At 37.4% G+C, this 18,862-nt stretch overlaps 1 protein-coding gene across 1 annotated transcript in view; it reads right to left on the bottom strand.

Moving 5' to 3' along the window:
- NF1 (neurofibromin 1) overlaps positions 1-18,862 on the bottom strand; it is a 243,357-nt gene that overhangs the window by 8,905 nt on the left and 215,590 nt on the right. The window contains exons 50-56 of the mRNA XM_026452251.2: positions 18,110-18,232; positions 17,588-17,718; positions 17,309-17,409; positions 16,076-16,218; positions 15,685-15,731; positions 13,737-13,953; positions 363-479 (exon numbers count right to left, since the gene is read on the bottom strand). Of these exons, the coding sequence (XP_026308036.1) occupies positions 363-479; positions 13,737-13,953; positions 15,685-15,731; positions 16,076-16,218; positions 17,309-17,409; positions 17,588-17,718; positions 18,110-18,232 (879 nt within the window). The remainder of the gene's footprint in view (positions 1-362; positions 480-13,736; positions 13,954-15,684; positions 15,732-16,075; positions 16,219-17,308; positions 17,410-17,587; positions 17,719-18,109; positions 18,233-18,862) is intronic.

Here is an 18,862-nt window from a genome sequence, read left to right as displayed (position 1 = left end):
CCAGTAGTAGCAGTATTCAAGAATTTATCCTCTCTTACAATTGAGATGATCTCAGTTAAAGTTTCCTGACCTCCCACTTTCTTTGCAGTTGTTCTGAACACTCACATATACCAGATACACGCCAAAAGTAGAAGAAAAAAAGTTAAAGAAAAGGCAGCATTAAATTTAGGCAACGCTTCCAAAAGTTGATCATCTGGCAACATGGCAAACTGGATGGGTTCATTATAAAACAGGAAGTGCAGCATTACAACATGGGGGGATGGGGCAAGGACAGGGAAGGGGTCACTAGTGAAGAGCCCATGTTAAGTTGACTTTAAAAAAGAAAGCAAGCAAGCTTCACACGATCTTCTTAATGCTATTACGTTTGAAACTGCCAGCACTTCTTTGCTTCTGCACTTGGCTTGCGGATCCGTGGCGAGTTCGTCCACTGTTACAGTGGCCAGTGGTAGGGGAGAGTTCAACGTTCTCCTTGTCGATTCCTGGAGAAAAACAGAACAGCCAGTTACTTCTTCTCTTCCTTCCAGGACTGAATTTCATTACAGTCATGTGTCACTTAACAACGGGGGCATATTCTAGGAAACGATCATTAGGCGATTTTGCCTGTGCAAATATTGTGGAGCGTACTTACATGAACTTAGATGGCATAGTCTACTACACACCAAGGCTATATGGTATAGCCTATTTCTCCCAGGCTACAAACCTGTACAGCAGGTTACCATACTGTGTACTATATGTGCTTGTAACACAATGCTAAGTATTTGTATATCTAACATAGAAAAGGTACAGTAAAAATACAGTATTATCATCTTTCAGGACCACTGTCTATATGTGTTCTGTTGTTGACTGCAATGTTGTTATGCAGCACATGACTATATTTGTGATAAGATACAACCTGGCAAATTGTTTTTGCACATTTCATTTTAATAGTCAATTGCTAGAATGTTTATTAAGTTAATGTCACACAGAAAACTTCACATTTTGTTAGGCAAAGTTTGCTATCACAGCAGAAAATAGCACAAGAAAAATGAAAAGAGAAGTTGCAAGGAAAAGCTAGAGGCAGACAGGCTTGAACTAAATGAAAGGCTAGCAGCCATCAGGGAAGACTAGTGCTCCTTCCTCCAAATCATACCAGAAACTTCCAGCAGAGGTCAGCTTCTAGCCTTATTCATATCCTCATTCATGTTTATAAACAATATACTCTCCAGCAGCAGAAAGTACTGATCTTTCCAGCAAATTTGTCTCTTCAAAGAAAACTCAGATGCTTTTTATTTTTTAAATCACAATGCTTGTCCCAAAGAAACTATTTACTGAGAAAATAATATATCACAAAGGTCATACTGTAGAATCTTTGCTTCTTTTCAGCTATGGCAAGTCATTTCACATTCTGCAACCTTAAACAGATGCCATTTATTTCTCTTGAGGAGGAGATTAAAACTCCAAAAGCTAGGCCTAACAATGATTATTTATTTGTTTATTTAGAGACAGGGCCTTGCCCTGTTTCACTGGCTGCAGTGCAGTGGTATGATCACAGCTCACTATAACCTTAACTTCTGGGCTCAAGCCATCCTCTCGCCTCAGCCTCCCAAACAGCTAGGACTACAGGTGCATGCTACCATGCCCAGCTAATTTTAAAATTTTGTCTAGAGATAGGGTCTCATTATGTTGCCAAGGCTGGTCTTGAACTCCTGGTCTCAAGCAATCCTTCCATCTTGGCCTCTCAAAGTGCTGGGATTACAGGCATGAGCCACTGCACCCCATCCCAATTAATTTTATAAATAATCTAAGCAGTAACTTCAGAAAAGTAACCAGAAACTAAAATAAGATATTTATTTTTACCTATCACATTAGGAAAGATTACAAATTGGGTAACAGGACTGTGGTTACCCTTGCGGAAGTAGTGACTTAAGGGGGCATGAGGATGGCTTCTTGGGGTGCTGGTAATGTTTTGTTTCTTGATGTAGATGATGGATTTTCAAGTGTGTTTACATTTTAAAAGTTCATTAAACTATAAACTTGCAATTTGTAAACTTTTCTGTTACTCATCAATAAAATTTACCCCCAAAATTAGACTGATTATACCTACTTCTGGCATAACTTTTGGTGGGAGAGCAAACAGCTGCAGAACGTTTTAGTAATTTGTATCAAAATGTACATTACTGATTGATATTTACTGATACAAAAAGATGACCACAATTTTTGGAGTAGGAAAAAAACACCCACACACTGTGGGGAGACAGGGTAGGGCTGGGTAAACATCTGCCAAAATATTTTATCTCTGTTAGAAGCCAAAGGACTAAAAAATACATTTTTACCTCTGTATGGCAAGATTTCAGGTAATTTGTACTTTATTCTTTTTTATATATTGAAACTTTAAATCTTAGAATGGAAAAATTTCCATTTTTGGACAAAAAGTACTATTTCAAGTCAAGAAGTATTCATTATGTTACACAAAATGTACATAGATCTACCCAGTTAGTTATCTGTTGGCTCATGAACAGGAAATGAACTTGGGATGACCTCCCTCTAGGAGCCACTCATCTTTCATTTGGATTCAGCTCAGAATTCAACTCAAGAGTATCAGGCATCTATAAGCACATGGCCTGGTTTACACGGGCTCAACAGGATTTGCTGTCTTGAAAATCTGAAAGGCTGTCAAAGGAACACGGGCATTTGTCAGTGACTGTTTATGAACATGTGCACTGCATCAGGCATATGAGTGCAACGAAAAACATCAGCGACATTTCTCCAGGAAGTGAGCATAGCTGAACCGCCACTGAAAATCTATTCTATTCAAATCTTTTTTAAAAACCCTTATTAAATTTTTAAAGGCTAGTCATGTTCTAATCTAATCTAACCTAATCATATGCATAGAAAGATGACTAGCAACATTCATGGAACTTTTCTCTGGGTAACAGAATTCTGGTCAATTTAAATTCTCTTCTGTATATTTATTTGCATCCTCTCCAGAGCTATTTACAAAAGAAATAACAAAATTGAAAGACAGCTGCTCATGATCTCGGGAATGTGCCTTGAACAACTGTGGGATGTATGTTTGTGCAGGTTCTTTTAACTGTCTTGCCTATCTCTACAAGATAAAATTCAACCCATATTTTTTCTCATCTCCTTTTCCTTCATGATGCATTATTCTGTCTCTTGCCAGAACTACTTTCTCTTTCCTTGCTTTTAAATTAACTTGCCTATGATTCCCCAACTTGTACATCCATCTTATTTCCTCTACTAAGTAAAAGCACCTAGAAGGGTAAATAAAGATCATTATTTTTCATTTTTGTTTTCCTGTAAAATCTAGTTATTTTTTCAATACATTGAAAAATTATTTTCAATTAATACTGAATGAACTGAATGCTTCCATTTTAAAATGTGATAGCTAGATCCCTGTAATTCAGAGCCCCAAAGCATGCAATCCCTGATCTCCAGGGAGTAGTATAATATTTTTAGTTGAAAATATAGAACTTTTTTTTCCCCTTTGGCATCCTCCATTTAAAATTATGAATTTATCAGTGTATTTGACCTTCCATTTCCTTAAATTTGCATTTGGCCTACAAGTTTCAAGTCCAGTAATTCTGAATTGTTTAACAGGAAATAAGATTCAGGCAAAACTAGGACCTTAAAAAGACAAAGGTTTGAAACGACTTGGAGCTGGCCCACATGCAGGACGGGCATGAAGCAAGGATGACCACTAGGAAGGCCCTGTGGCTCTCTGCCAGCAATCTGCTACCCTGGGGCTTGTTCTTGTGTCTTGTTACTACTAGACCATGGCCTACTCTGAGGGGAAAACAGTCATGACATGCGTGGCAATGCTTCTGTTTGGGCACAGTGTTATTCTTGAGAATTAAAATTACATAAATTGTAGTAATGTAGATGAAGTCACTAGGGTGAAGATATCTTCACAGAAGTGCTAAGAACATTCCACTTTCTGTTTTGTGAAGCAAACAACGATCAAACCTCAAATAGTTTTAAAGGCCTTATTTATCTCCTGTTAAATGTTGAGGGTACAAAACAAGCTATAAAGTTGTTCACATACTATGACCTCAAGTATACAAAGAAAATAAACTGGAAGGAAATGCACCAAAATGTTAATAAACAGTGGTTATCTATCTTAGAATGACAGGATTGTGGGTAACTTTTTCCTTTTATTTTTCTGAATTTTCTGATTTTTTCCTAATGAGCACATTAATTAAAAATGTAAAAGTACGAATGCATTGTCAGCCCTGTCCCTCATAACCAAAAGCTTCAACACTATGTCAAAAGTTGATATTCTACTTCTATTCTCAAATTCATTTTTCATCTAAATTCTTGTTTTTGGAATGTGTGTTTTCTTCCTAGTTAGTGACCCAACTGTATAAATCACACATAGGTAAATGTGGTGTGACTGTGATTCCTAAGTTCAGCTTCACAGCAAAGATGTTTTACTATAAGGATCAAAGGAGAAACTAACAAAAATCTTGGACAGTCACTTAAAAAAACAATTAAAATGCATCATATTTACACCAAAATATATCTTGAAAAAGCCAAGGTAGTATGAAACAGAATGATCATAGTATCTAGTTCTGGCATTTAAGTTTCTAAGCGTAATTCTCACTTGTAAAAATTTTGGCAGCATTCTTTCTTTTTATCCCCTAAAATTACATCTAGAAATCTCTCTAGAAGCTGGTGAAGGATTTCGCCTCAAAAATCCCATAGGAAAAACTCTCAGATTATCTGACAGACCGCTCCAATGCAGACGGAACACATCATGCACTGGTATATGCTGTATTTTAAGTTAGTGAGAAGGCCTTGGTGCTGCACTTCTTTTCATCAAAGCCCCTTTAAAGTTTTGTATTCTAGTCTCTCTTTTGCCCCTAAAGCATTGGCTCTCCCTTCTGGCCTTTGGTGGACACGAACAGAAAAAACTACAAAGTGGCTGACAGAAACCCAGAGGCTACCACACAAAGGAAATAAAGCTAAACTTCTGTGGTCCTGATTTGCTAGCTTAAATGACCCCACAGACACACTGTGGTCAAACATGCAGCCAGTTACAAACATGCAGAGCAGAAACAGCTGGACATTCTGCACAGCAGTGTATCAGTAGTACTATGTTTCAATAAATTGTGGTGGTTCCAGATAAAGACAAAATCCTAAATAGAAGGTGTTATTGGCCAAAATTTAGTGAATTTGAGTATTTGGGGAAAAGCATTAGATTACATTATTGTTATTTAAGTTATATGTCTATCTTCCCTGCTAGAACATGAATTCCTTGAAGGCAGGTACCAAGGTTTGTGTATTTTTACAACTAGTGATGTAGCTCCAGCCTGACAATTCTGTAGTCATCCATTTTTAAAAAACACTTCTGGTTTCCAAAACTGAAATAATCAGTTATAATAGTATCATGAAACAATAAAAGAACAGAATCACTTTTAACTCTTGAAAAGCTAAGGAAAAATGGGTTAGGTAATTTGTGAGAAGTTATACTACAAAAATGACAGACTAATAATAACTGAAATCTCCTGCCACCTGTGCAGCAGCACTAGTAGGTTACCTTAATCTGCATTTAGTTTATTTCATATGCAGTATGGCAAACTTATTAGAAAACTCTTATGTACAGGAGAAGTCAAACATGTCAGAAGACCTAGCTTTGAGACTTGTTTGGATTGGTACTCTTATTTAGTTCTAATTCTTAATCTGTCAGTTAAGGGTAACAGCACACTTGTCTATTTCAAAGGGTTGTTAGACAAAATATGTGAAGAATTTTTGCACACAGATAAAATAATTACTCCACAAATTAAGATGCTCCTAATATCTGTAGTAAAAGACCAGGTGATACAAAGGAGTTTTAGTACAAATACTAGGACTTTAATTTTATGCTAGAATTTGTAAAATTAGTGAAGCTAATATAAATAAGCACAAAACAGAATAAATCTTCATAGAAGAAAAGGTAGCTACAGCCTGTTTTTAAGCTACAGTAAATACATTCGTGGAGGCATATTAAATACATACTTAGAAATATCTTTATTTTGAGCTAAATATACCAAATTGTAATAAGAATTTTTGTCTTGGTGCAGTGGCTCATTCCTGTAATCCCAGCATTCTGGGAGGCCAAGGCGGGCAGATCTTTGAGGTCAGGAGTTCGAGACCAGCCTGGCCAACATGGTGAAACCTCGTCTCTACTGAAAATACAAAAAAAATTAGCCAGGCTTGGTGGAACATGCCTGTAATTCCAGCTACTCAGGAGGCTGAGGCAGGAGAACAGCTTGAACTGGGGAGGCGGTGGTTGCAGTAAGCTAAGATCACACCACTGTACTCCATCCAGCCTGGGCAACAGAGAGAGACTCCGTCTCAAAAAGAAAAAAGAATTTTTAAAAACGATTTTCACCAACTGCTAACACTTCTTTTTCTGTTTAGGTGTAATCTTTTTGTATAATAATTACAGGTGAATAAAAGAAAAGGCATCTATATATATATATAAAATATATGTATATATAAAATAGATATATAAAATCATATATATATATATGTATTTTGGAGACAGTGTATCACTCTGTCACTCAGGTTGGAGTGCGGTGGTGCGATCTCGGCTCACCACCACCTCAATCTCCCCACCTCAGCCCTGTGAATAGCTTTTCGTATTTTTTGTAGAGAGAGGGTTTTGCCGTGTTACCCAGACTGGTCTCGAACTCCTGGATTCAAGTGATAAGCCTGCCTCAGCCTCCCAAAGTGTTGTGATTATAGGCATGAGCCATCGCACCCAGTCATATTCCTTTTTTTTAACCACAGGTGATTGAATAGACAGGCAGCTTTAATTTCTGAGGAAACACTGGGGTTGGCTTTCTATTTGGGGAAAACAAGTTATTTTCTAAGCTAAAACTTCATCAAATCACATATTCTGCTCTTTCTCTATTAACTCTTTCTTGAGTTTCTTATTAATCTGTCTTTGTTAGTCCAGGACTGGGATTGCATCTTCATTGTTCAGGGTGGGTATCAGCAGCTCCTTAACTCAGGCCACACACTGGCCCTGCAATTCCTGTTAAGTACCAAGACCTTATAAAGTGGTGGCTTTACAAGTTCCTAAAGTGGCTAAGCCAGACTGAGCTTACAGGGACCGGTGAATAAAGTCTCATGCTATGTGCCCAGGATGAGTGTTGGGTAAGCAGTATTTTCGTGCAAAGATGATGAAAGTAAAGAGTACCTTGATGAGGGAACAGCTGCATGAAAACTGCTGATTTAGAGCAAGGCAAAGAAGCTTTACAACGAATGGAAGAAAAAAACAAGTGAGTGATGTTCATAAGATTAAAAAAAGGGTGCAATACGATTAGACGCTAGATAATTATAATGTTCCTTGGTTTTCAGAAGCAATCTGGTTTTAATTATTGAACTCTGACCATTAATTTCCTAAATTTTACAATTGGTAAATAAATGACAGAACTTACAACTTTGTAGATGTATTTCTTTTTACCACTTATATTAAAATTAAGAATTTTAGTTTAAATTAAGAATTAAGCTAAAAATTAGATTTAAAAATTAGCAAGAATTATACCAAGAAATCACTCAATTTAAAATTATTTTTCTCCCTTAAACATAGGATAATAATGAAGAAAAAGAAAACAAATCACGAAAAAAAGGTCAGGTAATACCATAAACAATTCTCTAAAACATTAAAATCATTTCAGAGATCTTAAGTGGCCTCAAAATAGAGACCTTTAGGTTTCTTCTAAAAGGGAGATATTTCTTTTTTTTCTTTTAAAAGATGGGAGGTCTCATGATGTTGCCCAGGAGACTGGGACTTGAACTCTTGGGCTCAAGCAATCCTCCCATCTCAGCCTCCCTAGGAGCTGGGACCACAAGCATGTGCCACTCTGCCCAGCTAAGAGGGAGATATTTCAAACCTAGTAAACAGAAGTATTACTGACTCAGAGCTAAGTCTAAGTTTAGAGAAATGGTTTGGATGAAATATCCCTCCATACACAGAGCTATCAGCACCATTGGTTTAGGAATGTTATGATCACTACCTGATCTAGCCAGCTTCTCAGGAAGAAGGTCTACATTACAGAAGCAAAGTGAGAGAATGACTGGTAGTCTTGGACGAAGCCCAGAAATAAAAATGGAAGAAAGGAATCTAAAGTAACGATGAAGTAAGTATGTCCTTGTTCTAAAAAATTCACGCACTAATACTAACAGTAAAACGAGCTAATCAAACAAAAAAAAGTTAAAGCCTTTTTCCTAGTAAAAAAAGAATTTAGGCCAGGTGCCGTGGCTCATGCCTGTAATCCCAGCACTTTGGGAGACAGAAGTGGGAGGATCACAAGGTCAGGAGTTTGAGACCAGCCTGGCCAATATGGTGAAACCCCATCTCTACTAAAAATACAAAAATTAGCTGGGCATAGTAGTGGGTGCCTGTAGTCCCAGCTACTCGGGAGGCTGAGGCAGGAGAACTGCTTGATCCCGGGAGGCGGAGGTTGCAGTGAGCTGAGATTGCGCCACTGCACTCCAGCCTGGGTGACAAGAGCGAGACTCCATCTCAAAAAAAAAAAAATTAAATCACAAATTTACTTGTTTTGTTTAAAAACATTTTTGAGGTGAAAAATGTGTTATAAAACTTTTGCCATAATTATTACATGATCCTTACACACAAATGTCCCTTTGAACTATCAGAATACTATATAGTACAAGGTACAACATGACAGGTATCACAATAGAGGTCAAAATAGTTATCTATGTACATTCTACTGCCAGTTCTGATCTGAAATCTATTGAAGGCAGGTATCATGCCCTGGTAGCCCCTCAGCTCCCCTGGGTCTAAGAGCCCCTTGCATATAGTAAACAATACATGTATGTAGGGTAAGTATCTGGAATTCTGGTATTTTCTACAGAGCACTATAGTATTAATCTTGTATTTAAAATAAAAAAAATAGTGCACACTTAGAATTTGTTAAACAACATGGATTGGAAGGAAATAACTTTCCTTCCTAGATCCATGGGCAAAAACTGTCAAGTCTCTGGTGACCAAGGATTCTAATATACACCTAACATACACCTACAAAATAGGTATTCAAATGTTTATTGAATTCAGTTACAACAATTCTCCTCTGAAGAATATCAGGAGACCCTGATAAAGTATATATCAAATTTTAATACTTTGGAAATGGATCCTATTTAATTCATTTTCTTTCTTTATTTTTTTTTTTTTTGAGATAGGGTCTCAATCCCAGGCTGGAGTGCAATGGCAAGATCACAGCCCACCATAGCCAAGATCACAGCCCATCATAGCCCACCTCGGGCTCAGGTGATCCTCCCACCCCAGCCTCCCAAGTAGCTGGGACTACAAATGTACAAATGCATGCCACTACGCCTGGCTAATTTTTATATTTTTGTAGAGATGGGGTTTCATCATGTTGCCCAGGCTGGTCTCAAGCAATCCACCTGCCTCGGCCTCCCAAAAGTGCTAGGATTACAGGTGTGAGCCACTGCACTCAGCCTGGGTTTCATTTTCTAGTTCTAATCCTGGTTCTTCAATTCATGTCCAGCTCAGCTAGACTGGACCTAATAAGGATCATAATATCAAACCTGAAATATTCTTATATATCATAGAGTAAATGGATTCTCTTCAGGGTGCTCTTATTGGCGTTTGAGAAAATCCTAAGAACCAAAGTCTTACGTCCATTCGGCTAAAGGGTCACAGTGAATGCAATTCTATATGCACTGAATCCCAGGTGCAATCATTGGCTCCACTGATGCCAAATTCAATTTCTACTAGGGAGGGATTCAGAAGACAACTATTTAGGTACTTTTATATGTGGACTTGTAAAACAGCTCCCCTTAGGATGGAGAATTAGGCTATGCTAATTTGTCAAGAAGAATGCATTTTCAGAGACAACTGCTTTATGTAAGTGACTACCACTTCTCCTCAAAGCTGGTAACTAATTAAATACTACCAAAATGTTTTATTTAAGTAAGACCTAATGCAGGGGCATGAGGGGGGAAGAGGATGAGGTTCATGAATCTCTTATTTTGTTGATTTGCTAGCAGAAAATGTTGGACAAAAGAAAATACAGCTTAGTAGCTGATCCTGCTAAACACCAAAGATCTAGAATGAAGAGTTTTGCATTGACATGAAACATTTGCAGCAAAGGATTGAATGCGTGCCGATCAGCAATATTTGCTTTTTGAAATAGGGCAATGGAAACTTTATCTGTTTAAATCTCGGTGTAGGTTGATGTTGGGTAATTTGATGGTAAATCAAACTTATGCTCCATATTGGGGAGTGATAAAGAACTTCTTTAAATACTACTGCTTGAGACTTTGCTGCTGGGAATGGAGATAATGTTTTGGGTTCTATACGGCTAAATAGCAAAGTTGAAACGCCAGACCGAGTTAGGAATCTGGACAACTTTCTTTTGGTTTTTTGATATAAGCAAACTCAGCGCCATAAAGAAATGAGGTGGCTGTGGCTCACGCCTGTAATCCCAGCACTTTGGGAGGCTGAGATGGGTGGACCACCTGAGGTCAGGAGTTTGAGACCAGCCTGGTCAACATAGGGAAACCCTGTCTCTACTAAAAATACAAAAATTAGCCAGATGTGGTGGTGTGCACCTGTAATTCCAGCTACTAGGGAGGCTGAGGCAGGGGAATCGCTTGAACCGAGGAGGCAGAGGTTGCAGTGAGCCAAGATTGCGCCACTGCACTCCAGCCTGGGCGACTTGAGTGAGACACTGTCTCCAAAGGAAAAAAAAAAGGCCGGGTGCAGTGGCTCACGTCTGTAATCCCAGAACTCTGGGAGGCCAAAGTGGGCAGATCACGAGGTCAGGAGATCGAGACCATCCTGGCTAACATGGTGAAACCCCATCTCTACTAAAAATACAAAAAATTAGCCGGGTGTGTCGGCGGGCACCTGTAGTTCCAGCTACTTGGGAGGCTAAGGCAGGAGAATGGCGTGAGCCTGGGAGGCGGAGGTTGCAGTGAGTCAAGATCATGCAGCTGCATTCCAGCCTGGGTGACAGAGCGAGACTCCGTCTCAAAAAAAAAAAAGATAAGGATATAAGATTAGATGGAGCTAAAGATATGAAGCAATACACCTATTTACAAACAAAAAGATCAACTCTTACCATTAAGAGTTATTCTGTAAGAGCAAATGACAAAAACTCAGTGATGGGGCATATAAATTGGGATCCTTTTGTGAACATGAGCCCACAATTTAGAGATACAAATGGGTTTTGTGGGAGAGTAAGGTTACTTTTGAAAAGATAAACCCTTTCTCTGAAAACATGTAGTAAAATAAACTGTCAAACCAATGACACACAATTGAGTGACAGGAAGAGCTGAACACCATGATACCACTTAATTCTATTACTTTTAAACCTCCTCATCTCTTCTGTGTATAGTCAGAGATTTCCAAGGTGTAGCAGTCTATTTATTCATCTTTGGAGAGTTAATGGAGGAGACACCATTAGTTTGAAACTGGAACCAAAGTCATAAAACCTATTCTGATTTTAATAAACAATTCTAAGTAAGAGGCTGTAGAGTAAGACTGTTTTACCAAAGCAAATGATCTGGCAAATAGTCAATTAACACTGGACATATGCAACTAATCAAATAGCAGAGAAACCTGTAATGGTTCTTTATTCTCATCCAGATTATTTTATTGTCTCCATTAGTGGGCAAAGATAGGCAGAAATTTCCCTAACAATTAGACTGGGTAAAAAAAGTTAATAAAAAACTAACCATTTTTGACATGTTTAACACAAGTTTAGTAGCCCAAAAGGCAAAAAGCTTGGTTAAAATGGAGCAGACTTTAAAAACTTTTCAACTTTTGTTCAATAACCCAGAAAACAGTCCCACAGACAAAAAAGAACTGGTGGGCTTAAGGCAAGGCAGACAGAAGTAATGAATTAGCAATAAACAAACAAAAACAAGGAAATAGAGAAGGGGAAGGGAAAGTAGATAGATAATCAGAAAGACAACAGACATGGAAGGCAACGAATGTAGTACAAAATGGCCTGAACTTGGTTCTAGATAAGAACTATATAAAGCAGTTAACCTAGCTCTTCTAAAACTCAGTCTCCCCAATGTACACGATATTGTGAGCCTAAAACTAAATTACCTGTATAGTTCCCTAGCTCCAAAATGCTAAAGAGTTTATCAGCGGGGAAGCAGAAAGCAAGGAATTCAGTGGCTGCAGTATCTGTAAAAAAAGTAAATTTTAAGTTTTGCCCTGGCCTTCACAGCTGAAATGCTGATAATGGGCTAGACCAGAAGCAGACCCCCCAGGGCAGTGCTTCTCCGATTCCAGTGTGCGTAAGAATTGCCTGGGGTATTTATTAACACACTGACTGCTGGCTGGGCTCTACCTGGAGTTTTGAGTGCAGATCTGAGGTGAAACTCCAGCATCTGCATTTCTAACAAGCTCCCAAATGATGTGGTTGGTCTGGGATCACACTTGCAGAAACATCGTACTAGAGAGTTAGAGGCAGAGGGCAAACAAACCTTGTTACATGGGGAAAAAAGTTAGACTTCTCTTATTTCTGGGGGGAAGAAAAGGATTACCTGTAAGGCAACTGACAAATGTTGAAATAAAATTTGTTTCCTCTGCTGAGCAAAGCTTTGTTGTTAACCAGAATTTAATAGAATACAGTTAATTATGTAATAGTTTATAATATGAATTAGGTATTGCAAAATTCTTTAGAACCTTCAAAATTACATAAATTGAAATGTTCATGCAAAACCGGGATCATAAACTGGGAATTCCATTTATTGATCTTGAACATCACAGAATAGTTAGGTCATTTTTTTTTTAATTTATGCTAACACTTAAAAGAACTATATATAGTAACTTTTCCTTATAGAATGATGTGTTTCCTAAGTGAACTTTTCAGATAATGGAACTTTAAACAACTAAAGTTTCTTTTATTTTTAGCCATTTTAGAAGAGTATCTTTCTAAATAGAAAATACGACCATAACAAAAGCTTTCCTTCATTACTCACTGTCATCATAACACACACAATAGTGTTAAGTTCTATAATGAATAGCACCTCCTGGGTCAACCAGTGTTGTATGAAACCATTCACTATGACACTGAATGAGTCCAGAGTTCTGTAGGTTTGCCATTTCTGCCATCTTGTTTATCTCAGTCCCACCTGAGCTTTAGCTATTAGTATTTCTCAGTGTATTCAAATCTAAGTTGCATTATGAATTGGTATGTATATGCTTATGGGCTTTAAGATGTTATTTTCTTGAGATGACTTTTTTGATTATTTACTACCAGATTTTCAGGATGGTCTATGGATGGCTGAGTTATTGTTGGCAGCAGGAAAGTGAGGTACCTAATAGATTTTGTGTTTCTTCTTCTTCTTTTTATTTTTTATTTTTGATATAGTATGCTGTATCAGAGACAGAGGAAAGAGGCCCTTAGGGCAATGTTAGTACATCTAGTAAAGGAATTATAGTTCTGTTCACTTACAGAATAATGTGTTTTAAGTTACTCTTCCTGCCCACACTCTAGAAACTTGTCAACCTTGGAATATTGTGTGGACATTTTAACATTTTACTCTCTTACATACAACTTGTCTGAAAGTAGAAAGCTTTATAGAGTAACGAAAGTCAAGTCAGTTACAAGGTAAAGAAGAAATGTAAGGTGAATCTCATAAGAAAAAGAAGCAAAATTTGCTATAAACTGATCACAAGAGAATTCCTAATGTTGGTATCTTATACTGTTGCTCAAAGTCATGTAAAGATCACATTTACTGACCTGGGGAATGCTGGGAAGTTGCAAGTGAGGTCATGGAATTAGAGAGGTTAAGGTTGGCAGTGATACTAAGCTGGCTCTGCAGTGCAGGAGGGTAAGGAGATGTGGGTGTCAGGAGGGATTCCTCACTGGTTTCTTCATCAATTCCGGGCAGGTACGTGTCAATCAAGGCATCAAGAAACTTAACAATAAGCTCAGCATAGTCTGGAATTTGTGTTTGCTGTAATAAAAAACAGGAAATTATTTTAGCTCCTTTTCTTTAAGTAAATCCCCATCTGAAGTCAAAAAAGTATTAATTTTGTTTGGACTTTACTATTTTTCTTCCTTTGTATTACTTATCATTAAAAAAGGGGAGTGAAGTAATATTTATAGACTACCAGAGGACTTACAAACAGGCAGGTCTATTCAGCTTACACTTAAAGCTTCCAGATGAACCTGCATTTTCTGAAAGCCATGCACAAGACAGACTGAATTTAATACTAAGGCAATACAATCATCAGGAATGATGTCTAGCCAATTTTCCGAAACAGAGAAAATGAGCAGAGCATCATCATTCCAGCTGCCATTTAGATTCTAATCACCAGACACTCAGAGGGTTACTGGCAATCCAAATGCAAAAAATTCTGTATGATATACTTATTTCTGTAACTTCAGTCCCATTTTTTTTTTTTTGTTTTTGAGACGGAGTCTCGCTCTGTCGCCCAGGCTGGAGTGCAGTGGCTGGATCTCAGCTCACTGCAAGCTCCGCCTCCCGGGTTCCCGACGTCCTCCTGCCTCAGCCTCCTGAGTAGCTGGGACTACAGGTGCCCACCACCTCGCCCGGCTAGTTTTTCGTATTTTTTTTTTTTTTTTAGTAGAGACGGGGTTTCACCATGTTAGCCAGGATGGTCTCGATCTCCTGACCTCATGATCCGCCCGTCTCGGCCTCCCAAAGTGCTGGGATTACAGGCTTGAGCCACTGCGCCTGGCCTCAGGCCCATTTTTTAAGTGACAACCTTTGTATGTCAACAGATATTCAGTAATAGTGAAAAGAAATGAACAAAATACCCAATTCTTAAAAACTGGGACAAGGTTTATATAATTCATATTGATTTAGCACCCCCTGTATCTAAAACACTGCGCCAGGAACTGTTCAAAGGAAGAAACAGAAATCCTGCCTTCAAGGAACTTTGATCAATTTGGAGGAAGCCCACATACAGAGAAAATGATTATATACATATTATGTAACCCTACATAAACTAATGCCAATCAGAAAACAAACTGAGGCCAGGTGCAGTGGCTCATGCCTGTAATTCCAGCACTCTGGGAGGCCGAGGTGGGCAGATCACGAGGTCAAGAGATCAAGACCATGGTGAAACCCAAAATACAAAAATTAGCTGGGTGTGGTGGTGCATGCCTGTAGTCTCAGCTACTTGGGAGACTGAGGAAGGAGAACTGCTTGAACGTGGGAGGCAAAGGTTGCAGTGAGCCAAGATTGCGCCACTGCACTCCAGCCTAGAGACAGAGTGAGACTCCGTCTCACAAAAAACAAAACCCAAAAACGGAATAGGAACAAATGAGGACAAATTCAGAGAGAAATGAATCTTATCTAATAGGCTGGAAATAAAATGGTAATGCTCCTTGCTAGTCATAAGCTATCTAAGTGTGTGCATTAAGATTATCAAATACACAACGGGCTGTGGCAGAAAAGTATCACAAAGGTTTATGATACTCTTCTGAAAAGTTGAGCATAAGCTGACTTTGTTTGTAAAAGTGAATACACACACCCCCACACCGTGCTGCCTCCTGGAAAAAAACCTTGTGATGAGAAACTTTTTACAAAAGTAACATATGTGTTTATTGTGAATTATTATTCTGGTTTACAGCATATTGTGTGTTCTTAAAGAAAGCATACTAATTTGAACAGAAACCTTCATTTTGCCAAAAGTTAGAGAAAAATATATTTTCTTACCTTTGAAAAGGGTCCTGCAAACCGCCACAAGCCATTAAAACCAAAACCTGTAACAAATCAAATGTCACTCTTATAACAAGCAAGGTATCTTTTAATTGTAACAGAAATTAAGTAAGTTGTATAGCTGATGATATGTAAACCTTATGTACACGTTGAAAACACGTTTTTAGAATATGTCAAAGCGACTAAAACCCACTTAAAATATACTCAGTATAAAAAGTTGTCAACCTGTTACATTGGACATACAATTGAGAGAGTAAAAAAATGGAATATGGAAATAAAAGTATGAACAAGTCTATCCCTTATAAAGAATTCTGTAGTCAGTGCATTCTACAACAGTGCGCATGTTAGCAAGTTCATCAACCATCCTTCTCCAGATACATTTATTTACTTTGCAGGTAAGATGTTTGGTATTGTGGTGGGGATTCTTCATGGTACACCACACTCTGCACAATTCCATGGATTGGATTTAACAGATTTGGATCTTGGCACAGTGATAACAGGGTGTTGATCTTAGAGTCCAACAAATTATGCCTAAAAAAAAAGTCAACAGAGGAACATTTTAGAGGAAAATTATGTAGTGGAAAACATAATATACATTCCCCAGAATAATGTGCTAAAATTGAAGGGAGATGAGTGCTTTTTACTTTCGGGGGCATTTCTTCATTTTCCAAATTTTCTACAATGAACATGTGTGTCTGTCTGTTTTTGTCTGTCTTTTGTTTTTAGTCACCAGGGAAGAAATGGTGAAAACAAACAACCGGTAGTGTCATATAACCGTGCGTAACCATATACGGTAAACGTTTGCTTAAGACAAGGTTGGCTCTGTCTGCTACTTAGCATGCTTTAGTATTATTTCCATCTGTTGTATACAGACATACACTTAGGAAGTTAAAACTAAATTTAGGATCTGTGCAAAACGAAAATAAAAAATTAAATTTAATGTTAATCAGTGCTTTTAAAAAATGCTGAGTCAGATCAAATAGGGAAAGCAAAATAGTTTAGAGGGAGTGAAATACATGATCCAATTGAAACTTAGGAAAAAAATTATTTTTAACCCGGCTACACTCCATTAATAAAAATAACTGAGTCCTAACTCTCTAACATTCTAACATGAGGTTAAAAAAAGGAAAATAATGACATGATGTAGAAGGCCTAGATCAGGAAAAGAATTTATCTGAGCTATTTAAATTTGAATACTTTGAGGTTAATATTTTTAGTCCTTAAGAGAGAATAAAATTCACCTCCTAAACAGAAGGTCAATGTCGTTTTCACTCAGCTGTGGATAAATACAAAAGCTCTACTAAAAAGTAAACCAAAACAGGTATGCTGATTTAGATATAGCAGTCTAATAGTTTGCTTCTAAGTGAGGAAAATGAGCAATGATCATCAAAATAAACCACTTAAATAAACCAGTTTTTTAAAAAGTCTTTCCTTATAAACTTTCTAATAGATCTAATAGGTCAAAACTAATCTTAACCCTCATTAAATGTACTATCTCAAAGCTAAAATCACTATCACAATATCTCATTTTGCCCTCTTTGCAACCAGTGCACATTACTGGGTAAGCATTTGACTTAAAGACAGGCACGAAGGTTAATTAAAACCAAAAGGAGATACTTACACAACAGGAAATACTTTGGGAAACACAACACTGGCCTCTGCTAAGTATTCATAAAGAATTCGTTGATCAAACTCATCTGTGGTATATTTTACCAGTGTAGCCTGCCAAGATGCAAAAAAGTAAACACACAACATTTTTACTTTGTGGCTGAAATGTTATCTGTTTGGGTGAGAAGTAGAAGACTGTATCCTATTCATGTTTCTAATATTTAAGGGCCTCCTAAAAGTAGACTGGAATAAAAATTTGAGGGTGGGGGACTCAAAAAGGGGAAATCCTTACTAGAACAGTAAGAAGCAGCGCCTGGATTTTTGGATCAGTAAGTACTTCTTCATCCAAGAGAACATTTGATTCAGACACCGAAACCTTACGTAAATGTGGGTGCTGTTGTGATGAGGAAATCCTCTGAGTTTCTGCAGTAAGACAGGGAATTAATGTGATCAGCTGTATTAATCAAACACCTGGATAATCACTTCACCTATTTCAATGTTACTTCTACAATTCAACAGCTTTCTTTAGTAGATACTTTAAATACTAACATAAACATCATATAGAATTACTATTCGCCTATACAAAAGTTTTGGTTACTTATTTACAATGTTGTATATAATATATATGACTATTTTTTACACAAGCTTCAAGATAACTGTCATTTTAAGAATGGTAGAGTTTATCTTTTGAGAAATAGCAAACGTTTCTATATTTCATTCTAAAGATTCTAAGAAATAGCTGGAAAATAAACATGACTTTCACGTACTCTCCCACCGTATTTTCAATGATCTAAATCAATACTTTGTTTCTCACCCATTTCATAATCAGTTTCTGCTACTCTCCTCATTTTGGGGGGTGTTGTGATCCCTGATTCCATTTCTTGCCTTTTAGGAGCCTTTGTGTCTGATATCAGGTGATCAAAACTTTTCCTTGTTCCTATAAACAAAAGTTACAGAATATGGAAGTTCATTAACCGCAGTGTCTATAAATGGTATAAATGGGAATATACTAAAAAGAAAATGTTTGGACAGAAAGTGTTTAAGCTTTTACTTAGGACTCAAAGAAAGCTCTACTATATCCCTGGAGCAGTTTCTTTCCTTTATTTTCCATCTTCTCAAAGGGTTTTGTTTCCATAGCTTTCCGTTTCAGGATAGGATGTACCTTGCTGGTGCAAATTAAACTGAGATTATATTCTGTACACTGGAGGTAAACCAAACTACACTGGAGGTAAATCAACAAATATGATAACTGATAATAAATACAAGGGTAGGCATTATTCAGTACCAAAGGTCAACTATGTCTGACCAGTCTTTTCAGTTTAAGAAATGCTGCTGGTGGCAAGAACTACTCATTAATACATGAGTAATTTCCAAGCTTAGGAAAAAAGCAGAGTTTGATTTTAATTTTTTAAGCTTTGAAAAAAAGATATGCATGCCTGAAGATACTAAAAACCAGATACACTGGGAGATGCTTCAAAAACAGCAAGTAGCATTATCTCCCACTTGGCTTTTAGTTTCTCTATTCATGTAACCATGTATTAACACTATTTTTTTTTTTTTTTTTTTT

This window comes from Piliocolobus tephrosceles, chromosome 16, assembly GCF_002776525.5.
Source record: "Piliocolobus tephrosceles isolate RC106 chromosome 16, ASM277652v3, whole genome shotgun sequence".
NCBI classification, from domain to species: domain Eukaryota; kingdom Metazoa; phylum Chordata; class Mammalia; order Primates; family Cercopithecidae; genus Piliocolobus; species Piliocolobus tephrosceles.
This window is presented reverse-complemented; position numbering and strand designations above follow the sequence as displayed.